Source organism: Lampetra fluviatilis, unplaced genomic scaffold (genome assembly GCF_964198595.1).
Source record: "Lampetra fluviatilis unplaced genomic scaffold, kcLamFluv1.1 SCAFFOLD_638, whole genome shotgun sequence".
NCBI lineage: Eukaryota > Metazoa > Chordata > Hyperoartia > Petromyzontiformes > Petromyzontidae > Lampetra > Lampetra fluviatilis.
Window position 1 is genome coordinate 45,001 of NW_027621785.1, and position 15,993 is coordinate 60,993.

Genomic DNA, 15,993 nt, shown 5'->3' on the forward strand with positions numbered 1-15,993 from the left:
CACCACCACCATCATCATTACCACCAACACCACCACCATCATCATTACCACCAATACCATCATCATCATCATCATTACCACCACCACCATCATCATTACCACCAACACCACCACCATCATCATTACCACCAACACCACCATCATCATCATCATTACCACCAACACCACCACCATCATCATTACCACCACCACCACCACCATCATCATTACCACCAACACCACCACCATCATCATTACCACCAACACCACCACCATCATCATTACCACCAATACCATCATCATCATCATCATTACCACCACCACCATCATCATTACCACCAACACCACCACCATCATCATTACCACCAATACCATCATCATCATCATCATTACCACCAACACCACCACCATCATCATTACCACCAACACCACCATCATCATCATCATTACCACCAACACCACCACCATCATCATTACCACCAACACCACCATCATCATCATCATTACCACCAACACCACCACCATCATCATTACCACCAACACCACCACCATCATCATTACCACCAACACCACCACCATCATCATTACCACCAACACCACCACCATCATCATTACCACCAATACCATCATCATCATCATCATTACCACCACCACCATCATCATTACCACCAACACCACCACCATCATCATTACCACCAATACCATCATCATCATCATCATTACCACCAACACCACCACCATCATCATTACCACCAACACCACCATCATCATCATCATTACCACCAACACCACCACCATCATCATTACCACCAACACCACCACCATCATCATTACCACCATCATCACCATCATCATCATCATTACCACCAACACAGAGAGACAGACAGAAAGACAGACAAACACAGAGACACAGAGACACAGACAGACACACACAGACACACAGAGACACAGACAGACACACACAGACAGACACACACAGACACACACACAGACACACACACAGACACACACACAGACACACACACAGACACACACACAGACACACACACAGACACACACACAGACACACACACAGACACACACACAGACACACACACAGACACACACACAGACACACACACAGACACACACACAGACACACACACAGACACACACACAGACACACACACAGACACACACACAGACACACACACAGACACACACACAGACACACACACAGACACACACACAGACACACACACAGACACACACACAGACACACACACAGACACACACACACAGGGAGACAGGCAGGCTGAGTTGTCCACCTGTGGTGGTGAGGCTGGTGGACAAGTGGGTGAGCTTGGCGCTCAGAACCTCCTCCCCCTCCTGGGTGAGCAGCACGGACAGCTGCCCCACCTGCAACGATACAAACACTCACCACTCACTCACCACTCACTCACCCACTCACCACTCACCCACTCACTCACTCACCCACCCACCCACTCACTCACCCACCCACCCACTCACCACTCACCCACTCACTCACTCACCCACCCACTCACTCACCCACTCACCCACCCACTCACCCATCCACTCACTCACTCACCCACCCACCCACCCACCCACTCACTCACCACTCACTCACCCACTCACTCACCCACCCACCCACCCACTCACTCACCCACCCACCCACTCACCACTCACCCACTCACTCACTCACCCACCCACTCACTCACCCACTCACCCACTCACCCATCCACTCACTCACTCACCCACCCACCCACCCACCCACTCACTCACCACTCACTCACCCACTCACTCACCCACCCACCCACCCACCCACTCACCCATCCACTCACTCACTCACCCACCCACCCACTCACTCACTCACCCACCCACTCACTCACCCACTCACCCACCCACTCACCCATCCACTCACTCACTCACCCACCCACCCACCCACTCACTCACCACTCACTCACTCACTCACCCACCCACCCACCCACCCACTCACCCATCCACTCACTCACTCACCCACCCACCCACTCACTCACTCACCCACCCACTCACTCACCCACTCACCCACCCACTCACCCATCCACTCACTCACTCACCCACCCACCCACCCACCCACTCACTCACCACTCACTCACCCACTCACTCACCACTCACTCACCCACCCACCCACTCACTCACCACTCACTCACCCACCCACCCACCCACTCACTCACTCACCACTCACTCACCCACTCACCCACCCACCCACTCACCCACTCACCCACCCACTCACCCACCCACCCACTCACCCACCCACCCACTCACCCACCCACCCACTCACCCACCCACCCACTCACCCACCCACTCACTCACCACTCACTCACTCACTCACTCACCCACCCACTCACTCACCCACCCACCCACCCACCCACTCACTCACTCACCCACCCACCCACCCACCCACTCACCCACCCACCCACCCACTCACCCACCCACTCACCCACCCACCCACCCACCCACTCACCCACTCACCACTCACCCACCCACTCACTCACCCACTCACTCACTCACCCACCCACCCACCCACCCACCCACTCACTCACTCACTCACTCACCCACCCACCCACTCACTCACCCACTCACTCACCACTCACTCACCCACCCACCCACTCACTCACCACTCACTCACCCACCCACCCACCCACTCACTCACCCACCCACCCACCCACCCACTCACTCACTCACCCACTCACCCACCCACCCACCCACTCACCCACCCACCCACTCACCCACCCACCCACCCACTCACCCACTCACCCACCCACCCACCCACCCACTCACCCACCCACCCACCCACTCACCCACCCACTCACTCACCCACCCACCCACCCACCCACTCACCCACCCACTCACCCACCCACCCACCCACCCACTCACCCACCCACCCACTCACCCACCCACCCACTCACTCACCCACTCACCCACCCACTCACCCACCCACCCACTCACTCACTCACTCACCCACTCACCCACTCACCCACTCACTCACCCACCCACTCACCCACCCACCCACTCACTCACTCACTCACTCACCCACCCACTCACCCACCCACCCACTCACCCACCCACCCACCCACTCACTCACTCACCCACCCACTCACCCACCCACTCACCCACCCACCCACTCACTCACTCACCCACTCACCCACCCACCCACCACTCACTCACTCACTCACCCACCCACTCACCCACCCACTCACTCACCCACCCACCCACCCACTCACTCACTCACTCACCCACCCACTCACCCACCCGCTCACCTTGAGCTCCACTTTGGTGTTGAGGTCTTTATCCGCGACCCCGGCGGTGACCCCGGCGGTGACCCCGGCGGTGACCCCGGCGGTGACCCCGTGACCCCGCGCGGTGGAGCCCACGCCAAAGAAGTCGAGCAGCACCACCCAGGTCTGCATGGTGAACGTCGCCGCAACGTCGCCCAACGTCGCACGCACGACACGGTGGAAGCCTCCGTAGCGAGACTGGGGGTGGGGGGGAGGTGGGGGGGGTGGGGGGGAGGTGGGTGAGTGAGTGGGTGAGTGAGTGGGTGGGTGAGTGGGTGGGTGAGTGGGTGGGTGAGTGGGTGGGTGAATGGGTGGGTAAGTGGGTGGGTGAGTGAGTGGGTGAACAGGTGGGTGAGTGAGTGGGTGGGTGGGTGGGTGAGTGGGTGGGTGAGTGGATGGGTGGGTGGGTGGGTGAGTGGATGGGTGGGTGGGTGAGTGGGTGGGTGAGTGGATGGGTGGGTGGGTAAGTGGATGGGTGGGTGAGTGAGTGGGTGGGTGAATAGGTGGGTAGGTGAGTGGGTGGGTGCATGAGTGTGTGGGTAGGTGGGTGGGTGAGTGGGTGAGTGGGTGGGTGAATGGGTGGGTAAGTGGGTGGGTGAGTGAGTGGGTGAACAGGTGGGTGAGTGAGTGGGTGGGTGGGTGGGTGAGTGGGTGGGTGAGTGGATGGGTGGGTGGATGGGTGGGTGGGTGAGTGGGTGGGTGGGTGAGTGGGTGGGTGAGTGGATGGGTGGGTGGGTAAGTGGATGGGTGGGTGAGTGAGTGGGTGGGTGAATAGGTGGGTGGGTGAGTGGGTGGGTGCATGAGTGTGTGGGTAGGTGGGTGGGTGAGTGGGTGGGTGCATGAGTGTGTGGGTAGGTGGGTGGGTGAGTGGGTGGGTGCATGAGTGTGTGGGTAGGTGGGTGGGTGAGTGGGTGGGTGCATGAGTGTGTGGGTAGGTGAGTGGGTGGGTGGGTGAATGGGTGGGTGAGTGGGTGGGTGGGTGAGTGGGTGGGTGAGTGGGTGGGTGGGTGAGTGGGTGGGTGAGTGGGTGGGTGGGTGAGTGGGTGAGTGGGTGAGTAAATGAGCGAGCGAGCGAGCGAGCACCCTCACCTTGAACTCCGGGTGCTGCTCGCTCACCAGCGTGATGTACACCCTCACCTCCTGCTCATCCCCACCACCCTCACCACCCTCACCACCCTCACCACCACCACCCTCACCACCACCACGCTGCTGCTGCTGCTGCTGCTGGTGCCGGTCGTAGCCGCTGGTGCCGGTGTTGCCGGTGCCGTCGCCGTGGCCGCCCGTACGTCTCGAAGACGTAGCGGACGGCGCGCGTCTTGGACAGCGCGTCCGGCAGCGACGTCGACAGCCCAGCCGGCACCGGTGCCGGTGGTGGTGCCGGTGGTGGTGCCGGTGGTGGTGGTGGTGAGGTCACGGCACCAGCAGCGCCCCCCCCCACTCCTCCCCACCAACCACCCACGGCGCTGCCGCCTACGGCAACCGCCGGCGTCGGCTGACGAGGAGCCGGCGGTGCCGGCGGTGGAGGATCGGTTGGGCCGATGCCGCCGATGCCGAAACCCGGCCACGAGCGTGAGAGGTATTCGTCGGAGAGGTGCCGGAGGCGGTCGCCGCCACCCGCCGCCCCCCCCTCCTCCTCCCGTCGTCGTCACGGCGACGGCGGCCGTCGTCACGGCGACGACGGCGGTGGCGGCCGCCATCGGGCCTAGCGGAGGAGGCGGTGGCGGCGTTTCTAGCGGACGACCGGGGAACAAGCAGAGCGGCTCCACCTCCACCACCACCTCCACCACCTCCACCACCACCTCCACCCTGTCGTAGTCGCCCCTTCTCCTGCTCTTCCACCTCCTCCACCACCTCCTCCTCCTCCTTCTCCTCCGAAGACGACGACGACGACGACGCCCAGGAAAATCTTCTCCCCCAGAGCGTCTCCTGGCAAACCTCCACCCCCTCCTCCTCCACCACCTCCACCTCCCTCTCCCCTCCACCACGTTCGGCCGACCGAGACGGACGACTCGGCCGAGTTCCCCGACGCGGCGGCGGTCGTGACGGTTGTGACGGTGGCCGGGAGGTGCCGGTGGCGAGCAGGACGGGGTGGCGCGACTCGTCTCCGGCGAGCTCGTCGGCGAGACGCAGCGAGGCGAGACGCAGGGAGACCTCCAGGGCGCCGTGGGGGGGTGAGGAGGAGCGCCTCCGGAGGGTGGCGGTGAGGAGGTCCAGACGTAGCGTCGCCAGCGCCTCCTCACCCTGACTCAGGTCTCCACGGAGTGAGACTGGAGGGCGGGGGGAGGGGAGGTTGACGCTATCCGTGACGTGATCGGCCCACACGCTCGCTTGTCCATTAGCTCGTCCGCTCGCTTGTCCACTCACTCACTCGCCCGTCCACTCACTCACCCACCCGCTCGCTCGTCCGCTCACTCGTCCACTCGCTCGTCCGCTCACTCGTCAACTCACCCACCCACTCACCCGTTCACTCGCTCGTCTACTCACTCGTCCACTCACTCACTCGTCCACCCACTTGCTCGCCCGTCCACTTACTCGTCCACCCACTCACTCGCTCGTCCACTCACTCACCCACTTGCTCGCCCGTCCAGCTCGCCCGTCCACTTACTCGTCCACCCACTCATCCACCCACTCACTCACTCGCTCGTCCACTCACTCGTCCACTCACTCACTCGTCCACCCACTTGCTCGCCCGTCCACTTACTCGTCCACCCACTCACTCGCTCGTCCACTCACTCACCCACTTGCTCGCCCGTCCACTTACTCGTCCACCCACTCATCCACCCACTCACTCACTCGCTCGTCCACTCACTCGTCCACTCACTCACTCGTCCACCCACTTGCTCGCCCGTCCACTTACTCGTCCACCCACTCATCCACCCACTCACTCACTCGCTCGTCCACTCACTCGTCCACTCACTCACTCGTCCACCCACTTGCTCGCCCGTCCACTTACTCGTCCACCCACTCACTCGCTCGTCCACTCACTCACCCACTTGCTCGCCCGTCCACTTACTCGTCCACCCACTCATCCACCCACTCACTCACTCGCTCGTCCACTCACTCGTCCACTCACTCACTCGTCCACCCACTTGCTCGCCCGTCCACTTACTCGTCCACCCACTCACTCGCTCGTCCACTCACTCGTCCACTCACTCGCTCGCCCGTCCACTTACTCGTCCACCCACTCATCCACTCACTCACTCGGTCGCTCGTCCACCCACTCACTCACTCGCTCACCCACTCACCCGCTCACTCGCTCACCCGCCCACCTGCTTACCCGCTCACTCGCTCACACCGCCCACACCCGCCCACCCACTCACCCGCTCACCCGCCCACCCGCTCACCCCACTCACCCGCTCACCCGCCCACCCGCTCACCCACTCACCCGCTCACCCGCCCACTCTCCTCACCCACTCACTCGCTCACCCGCCCACCCGCTCACCCACTCACTCGCTCACACCGCCCCACCCGCTCACCCGCTCACTCGCTCACCCCGCCCACCCGCCCACCCACTCACTCGCTCACCCGCCCACCCGCTCACACCCGCTCACTCGCTCACACCGCCCACCCACTCACTCGCTCACCCGCCCACCCGCTCACTCGCTCACCCGCCCACCCGCCCACCCGCCCACCCGCCCACCCGCTCACTCGCTCACCCGCCCACCCGCCCACCCGCTCACTCGCTCACCCCGCCCACCCGCTCACCCGCCCACCCGCCCACTCGCTCACCCGCCCACCCCGCTCACCCGCCCACCCGCTCACCGACTCACTCGCTCACTCCGCCCACCCACTCACTCGCTCACCCGCCCACCCGCCTACCCGCTCACTCGCTCACCCGCCCACCCGCCCACCCCGCTCACTCGCTCACCCGCCCACCCGCTCACCCGCTCACCCGCCCACCCCGCTCACTCGCTCACCCGCCCACCCGCTCACCCGCCCACCCACTCACTCGCTCACCCACTCACTCGCTCACCCGCCCACCCGCTCACCCACTCACCCACCCACCCACTCACTCGCCCACCAACTCACTCGCTCACCCGCCCACTCGCCCACCCACTCACTCGCTCACCCGCCCACCCGCTCACCCACTCACTCGCTCACCCCGCCTACTCGCCCACCCACTCACTCGCTCACCCGCCCACCCGCTCACCCACTCACTCGCTCACCCGCCCACCCGCTCACCCCACACACTCGCTCACCCGCCCACTCGCTCACCCCGCCCACCCGCTCACACCGCCCACCCGCTCACCCACTCACCCGCTCACCCGCTCACTCGCTCACCCGCCCACCTGCCCACTCGCTCACTCGCTCAGGGAGGGGAGGGGGCGGGGGGTAGAGGGGGGGGGAGGCGGGGGGTGTGGGGGGGAGGGGGGAGGGGTGGTGGTGGTGGTACCGGTGAGGCTGGGTAGAGAGATGGTTGCATGAACGTCGCCAAAATTCCCAACCAGCGCACCATCACCACCATCACCGCCACCATCACCATCGCCACCATCACCACCATCACCACCATCACCGCCATCACCACCATCGCCACCATCGCCACCATCACCACCATCACCACCATCACCGCCATCACCACCATCACCGCCGTCACCGCCGTAACCTGCCCACACCACCACAGAACAGGGCACCGTCAAACAAGGGACCACCTCATTGTCCACCAACGCGTCCACCAACGCGTCCACCCAGGCGTATACCCAATTGTCCACCCAGGTGTCCACCGAGGTGTCCACCCAAGTGTCTAGCAAAAGTGTTCATGCAGCAGTGGATAGGGCCTGGCATCTAATGATGGTGGTGGAGATGATGGTGATGGTGGAGGTGGCGGTGATAGTGGAGGTGGGGATAGTGGTGGTGGTGGTGGTGATGGGGGTGGTGATGGTGGTGGTGATGGTGGGGGTGGTGGTGGTGATGGTGGTGTTGGTGGTGATGATGGTGGTGGTGATGGTGGTGATGGTGATGATGGTGGTGATGATGATGGTGGTGATTATGGTGGTGATGGTGGTGGTGATGGTGATGATGGTGGTGATGATGGTGGTGATGGTGATGATGATGGTGATGATGGTGGTGATGGTGAAGATGATGGTGGTGGTGATGGTGAAGATAATGGTGGTGGTGATGATGATGATGGTGGTGGTGATGGTGGTGGTGATGATGATGATGATGGTGGTGGTGGTGGTGATGATGATGATAGTGGTGGTGGTGATGATGGTGGTGATGATGATGGTGATGATGGTGGTGATGATGGTGATGGTGATGTTGGTGATGATGATGGTAGTGGTGGTGATGATGGTGGTGATGGTGGTGGTGGTGATGGTGATGATGATGGTGGTGGTGGTGATGATGGTGGTGGTGATGGTGATGATGATGGTGGTGATGATGATGATGATGGTGATGATGATGGTGATGATGATGGTGATGATGGTGGTGGTGATGATGGTGATGATGGTGGTGATGATGGTGGTGATGGTGATGATGGTGATGATGATGGTGATGATGGTGGTGGTGATGATGGTGATGATGGTGGTGATGATGGTGGTGATGGTGGTGATGGTGATGGTGGTGATGGTGGTGGTGATGGTGGTGGTGATGATGGTGGTGGTGATGGTGGTGGTGATGCTGGTGATGATGGTGATGGTGATGATGGTGGTGGTGATGGTGGTGATGGTGGAGTAGTAGAACCTTGCTTGGTGTGCTGATGGTTGTCCACCACCAGCAGCTCGTCCCCGTGAGCGTTGGGGGCGATGTTGTCCATCGTCTCGAGGATCTGCTCAAAGACGTCCTTCACCAGGTCGACCTGAGGACATCATCACCACCACAACAACAACAACAACAACCATCATCACCATCACCACCACAACAACAACCATCATCATCACCACCACAACAACAACAACCATCATCACCATCACCACAACAACGACGACAACCATCACCACCACCACAACAACCATCATCATCATCACCACCACAACAACAACAACCATCATCACCACCACAACAGCAACAACAACCATCATCATCATCACCACAACAACAACCATCATCATCACCACAACAACAACCATCATCATCATCACCACAACAACAACAACCATCATCATCATCACCACAACAACAACAACAACCATCACCACCACCACAACAACAACAACAACCATCATCACCATAACAATAACCACCATCATCATCATCACCACAACAACAACCATCATCATCACCACAACAACAACCATCATCACCACCACCACAACAACAACAACAACAACCATCATCATCACCACCACAACAACAACAACAACCATCATCATCACCACCACAACAGCAACAACAACCATCATCATCATCACCACAACAACAACAACAACCATCACCACCACCACAACAACAACAATAACCACCATCATCATCATCATCGCCACAACAACAACCATCACCACCACCACCACCATCACCACCACAACAACAACAATCACCACCACCACAACAGCAACAACAACCATCATCACCATAACAATAACCACCATCATCATCATCACCACAACAACAACCATCATCATCACCACAACAACAACCACCACCACCACAACCATCATCACCACCACAACAACAACAAGAACAACCACCAAACCATCATCACCACCACAACAACAATAACCATCATCACCACCACAACAACAACCACCACCACCACCACAACCATCACCACTACCACAACCACCAAACCATCATCACCACCACAACAACAATAACCACCACCACAACCACCACCACCACCACCACAACCATCACCACTACCACCACCACAACAACAACCATCACCACCACTACCAATACAGCTATCATCATCATCATTATCATCACAACTACCAACACAACAACCACAACCACCACCACAACAACCATCACCACCACCACTACCACCATCTATACCACAAGAGCTTTCATCACAAACACCACCACCACCACCACACTGCTGATGACAATTCTACCACTACTGCTGATGATGATGATGCTGATGATACTGCTGCTGCTGATGCTGATGCTACTGATGCTGATGATGCTGCTACTGCTGATGCTGATGCTGATGATGATGCTGCTGCTGATGCTGATGATGCTGCTGCTGATGATGCTGCTACTGCTGATGCTGATGCTGATGATGATGATGCTGCTACTGCTGATGCTGATGCTGATGATGCTGCTGCTGATGCTACTGATGCTGATGATGCTGCTGCTGCTGATGCTGATGATGCTGCTGCTGCTGCTGATGCTACTGATGCTGATGATGCTGCTGCTGATGCTACTGATGCTGCTGCTGATGCTACTGATGCTGCTGCTGATGCTACTGATGCTGATGCTGATGATGCTGCTGCTGCTGATGCTGATGATGCTGCTGCTGCTGATGCTACTGATGCTGATGCTGATGATGCTGCTGCTGCTGATGCTGATGATGCTGCTGCTGCTGGTGCTACTGCTGCTGATGCTGATGATGCTGCTGCTGATGCTACTGATGCTACTGCTGCTGATGATGATGCTGCTGATGCCGATGATTATGATGCTGCTGATGCTGCTGCTGCTGATGCTGCTGCTGCTGCTGCTGCTGATGATGATGATGATGATGCTGCTGATGATGATGATGCTGCTGATGATGATGCTACTGATGATGATGATGATGCTGCTGATGATGATGCTGCTGCTGCTGCTGCTGATGATGATGATGCTGCTGCTGTTGATGCTGCTGCTGCTGCTGATGCTGCTGATGATGCTGCTGCTGATGCTGATGATGCTGCTGCTGATGCTGCTGATGCTGCTGCTGATGCTGCTGCTGCTGCTGATGATGCTGCTGCTGCTGTTGATGCTGCTGATGATACAAACCTTTACACCAGTGGTGAAGGCACACTCGATGTTCCAGCCGTGACGACGTTGGCTGCGAGATGACGAGATGGGTGAGGAGGTGGGTGAGGAGGTGGGTGAGGAGGTGGGTGAGGTGGTGGTGGTGGTGGCATCTCTGCGGGCGGTGATGTCCAGCGATGTCGCGTACAGCACGGGGATTCCTGGCGGGGGAGACGCGGGCGGAGGAGGGAAGTCACTCGCCCATCGCTCGCCCACACACTCACCCACTCACCCACCCACCCACTCACCCACCCACTCACTCACCCACTCACTCACCCACCCACTCACCCACCCACCCACTCACTCACCCACTCACTCACCCACCCACTCACCCACCCACCCACTCACCCACCCACTCACTCACCCACTCACTCACCCACCCACTCACCCACCCACTCACTCACCCACTCACTCACCCACCCACTCACCCACCCACTCACTCACCCACTCACCCACCCACCCACTCACCCACCCACTCACTCACCCACTCACTCACCCACCCACTCACCCACCCACTCACTCACCCACTCACTCACTCACCCACCCACCCACTCACCCACTCACCCACCCACCCACTCACCCACCCACTCACTCACCCACTCACTCACCCACCCACTCACCCACCCACTCACTCACCCACCCACTCACTCACCCACTCACCCACCCACCCACTCACCCACCCACTCACTCACCCACTCACTCACCCACCCACTCACCCACCCACTCACTCACCCACTCACTCACTCACCCACCCACCCACTCACCCACTCACCCACCCACTCACCCACCCACTCACTCACCCACTCACTCACCCACCCACTCACCCACCCACTCACTCACCCACTCACTCACTCACCCACCCACCCACTCACTCACCCACTCACTCACTCACCCACCCACCCACCCACTCACCCACCCACTCACCCACCCACTCACTCACCCACTCACTCACCCACCCACTCACCCACCCACTCACTCACCCACTCACTCACTCACCCACCCACCCACTCACTCACCCACTCACTCACTCACCCACCCACCCACCCACTCACCCACCCACTCACCCACCCACTCACTCACCCACTCACTCACTCACCCACCCACCCACCGACTCACCCACCCACTCACCCACCCACCCACTCACCCACCCACTCACTCACCCACTCACTCACTCACCCACCCACCCACCCACTCACCCACCCACTCACCCACCCACCCACTCACCCACTCACTCACTCACCCACCCACCCACCGACTCACCCACTCACCCACTCACTCACCCACCCACCCACTCACTCACTCACCCACTCACCCACCCACCCACTCACCCACCCACCCACTCACCCACCCACCCACTCACCCACCCACCCACTCACTCACTCACCCACCCACTCACCCACCCACTCACCCACCCACCCACTCACTCACTCACCCACCCACCCACCGACTCACCCACTCACCCACTCACTCACCCACCCACCCACTCACTCACTCACCCACTCACCCACTCACTCACCCACCCACCCACTCACCCACCCACCCACTCACCCACCCACCCACTCACCCACTCACTCACTCACCCACCCACCCACCGACTCACCCACTCACCCACTCACTCACCCACCCACCCACTCACTCACTCACCCACTCACCCACCCACCCACCGACTCACCCACTCACCCACTCACTCACCCACCCACTCACCCACTCACTCACCCACTCACCCACTCACTCACCCACTCACCCACTCACCCACTCACCCACCCACCCACTCACCCACTCACTCACCACCCATTCACCCACCCACCCAGCCGCTCACCCACTCACTCACTCACCCACCCACCCACCCACTCACCCACCCACCCACTCACCCACTCACCCACCCACTCACCCACCCACCCACTCACCCACCCACTCACCCACCCACCCACCCACTCACCCACCCACCCACCCACCCACTCACCCACTCACCCACCCACTCACCCACCCACCCACCCACTCACCCACCCCCTCACCCACCCACCCACCCACCCACTCACCCACCCACCCACTCACCCACCCACTCACCCACCCACCCACTCACCCACCCACTCACCCACCCACTCACCCACCCACCCACTCACCCACCCACTCACCCACCCACCCACTCACCCACCCACTCACCCACCCACCCACTCACCCACCCACCCACCCACTCACCCACTCACCCACCCACTCACCCACCCACCCACTCACCCACCCACTCACCCACCCACCCACCCACCCACTCACCCACCCACCCACCCACTCACCCACCCACTCACCCACCCACCCACTCACCCACCCACCCACTCACCCACCCACCCACCCACTCACCCACCCCACCCACCCACCCACTCACCCACCCACTCACCCACCCACTCACCCACCCACCCACCCACTCACCCACCCACCCACCCACCCACCCACCCACCCACCCACCCACCACCCACCCACCCACTCACCCACCCACCCACCCACCACCCACCCACCCACCCACTCACCCACCCACTCACCCACCCACTCACCCACCCACCCACCCACTCACCCACCCACCCACTCACCCACCCACCCACTCACCCACTCACCCACCAACCCACCCACTCACCCACCCACCCACTCACCCACTCACCCACCCACTCACTCACCCACCCACCCACCCACTCACTCACCCACCCACCACCCATTCACCCACCCACTCACCCACTCACCCACCCACCCACCCACTCACCCACCCACCCACCCACTCACCCACCCACCCACCCACTCACCCACCCACCCACCCACTCACCCACCCACCCACCCACTCACCCACCCACCCACCCACCCACTCACCCCACCCACCCACCCCTCACCCACTCACTCACCCACTCACCCACCCACCCACTCACCCACCCACCCACTCACCCACCCACCCACCCACCCACTCACCCACCCACCCACTCACCCACCACCCACCCACTCACCACCCACCCACCCACTCACCCACCCACTCACCCACCCCACTCACCACTCACCCACTCACCCACCCACCCACTCACCCACCCACCCACCACTCACTCACTCACCCCACCCACTCACTCACTCACTCACCCACCCACCCACTCACCCACCCACCCACTCACTCACCCACTCACCCACCCACCCACTCACCCACCCACTCACCCACCCACCCACTCACCCACCCACCCACTCACCCACCCACTCACTCAATCACCCACTCACCCACCCACCCACTCACCCACTCACCCACCCACCCACTCACCCACCCCACCCACCCACTCACCCACACCACCCACCCACTCACTCACTCACCCACCCACCCACTCACCCACCCACCCACTCACCCACCCACCCACCCACCCACTCACCCACCCACTCACCCACTCACTCACCCCACTCACTCACCCACCCACTCACTCACCCACCCACCCACTCACTCACCCACCCACCACCCATTCACCCACCCACTCACCCACTCACCCACCCACCCACCCACTCACCCACCCACCCACCCACTCACCCACCCACCCACCCACTCACCCACCCACCCACCCACTCACCCACCCACCCACCCACTCACCCACCACCCACCCACTCACCCCACCCACTCACCCACCCACCACTCACCCACACCACCCACTCACCCACTCACCACCCACTCACCCACTCACCCCCACACCCACCCACCCCCACCCACTCACCCACCCACCCACTCACCCACCCACCCACCCACCCACCCACTCACCCACCCACCCACTCACCCACCCACCCACCCACTCACCCACCCACCCACTCACCCACCCACTCACCCACCCACTCACCCACTCACCCACTCACTCACCACCCACTCACTCACTCACTCACCCACCCACCACCCATCACCCACCCACTCACCCACTCACCCACCCACCCACCCACTCACCCACCCACCCACCCACTCACCCACCCACCCACCCACTCACCCACCCACCCACCCACTCACCCACCCACCCACCCACTCACCCACCCACCCACCCACTCACCACCCACCACCCACCCACTCACCCACCCACCCACCCACTCACCCACTCACTCACCCACTCACCCACCCACCCACCCACCCACCCACCACTCACCCACCCACCCACTCACCCACCCACCCACCCACCCACTCACCCACCCACCCACTCACCCACCCACCCACCCACTCACCCACCCACCCACTCACCACCCACTCACCCACCCACTCACCCACTCACCCACTCACCCACCCACCCACTCACCCACCCACCCTCACTCACCTCACTCACCACCACCCACTCACTCACTCACTCACCCACCCACCCACTCACCCACCCACCCACCACTCACCCACTCACCCACCCACCCACTCACCCACCCACTCACCCACCCACCCACTCACCCACCCACCCACTCACCCACCCACTCACTCACCACCCACTCACCACACCACCCACCCACTCACCCACTCACCACCACCCACCACCACTCACCCACCCACCCCACCCACCCACTCACCCACTCACCCACCCACCACCACTCACTCACCCACCCACCCACCACTCACCCACCCACCCACTCACCCACCCACCCCACCCACCCACTCACCCACTCCACTCACACCACTCACTCACCCACTCACTCACCCACCCACTCACTCACCCACCCACCCACTCACCCACCCACCCACTCACCCACCCACCCACCCACCCACCCACTCACTCACCCACCCACCCACTCACTCACTCCACCACCACCCACCACCCACCCACCCACTCACCCACCC

At 61.4% G+C, this 15,993-nt stretch overlaps 2 protein-coding genes across 2 annotated transcripts in view; both read right to left on the minus strand.

Annotated features, from left to right (window-relative positions):
- Window positions 1–5,211, minus strand: part of LOC144955696 (intermembrane lipid transfer protein VPS13D-like) — a 48,850-nt gene extending 43,639 nt beyond the window's left edge. The window contains exons 1-3 of the mRNA XM_078885845.1: window positions 4,386–5,211; window positions 3,279–3,494; window positions 1,287–1,377 (exon numbers count right to left, since the gene is read on the minus strand). Of these exons, the coding sequence (XP_078741971.1) occupies window positions 1,287–1,377; window positions 3,279–3,428 (241 nt within the window). The 5' untranslated portion in view covers window positions 3,429–3,494; window positions 4,386–5,211. The remainder of the gene's footprint in view (window positions 1–1,286; window positions 1,378–3,278; window positions 3,495–4,385) is intronic.
- Window positions 4,999–11,406, minus strand: LOC144955695 (uncharacterized). The gene is made up of 5 exons (XM_078885844.1): window positions 11,169–11,406; window positions 8,976–9,090; window positions 7,690–7,899; window positions 5,232–5,563; window positions 4,999–5,025 (listed from the first exon to the last, which is right to left on the minus strand). Exons 2-5 carry the CDS (start codon window positions 9,046–9,048, stop codon window positions 4,999–5,001), a joined length of 642 nt encoding a protein of 213 aa, XP_078741970.1. The 5' UTR covers window positions 9,049–9,090; window positions 11,169–11,406.
- Window positions 11,407–15,993: the final 4,587 nt, after the last annotated feature.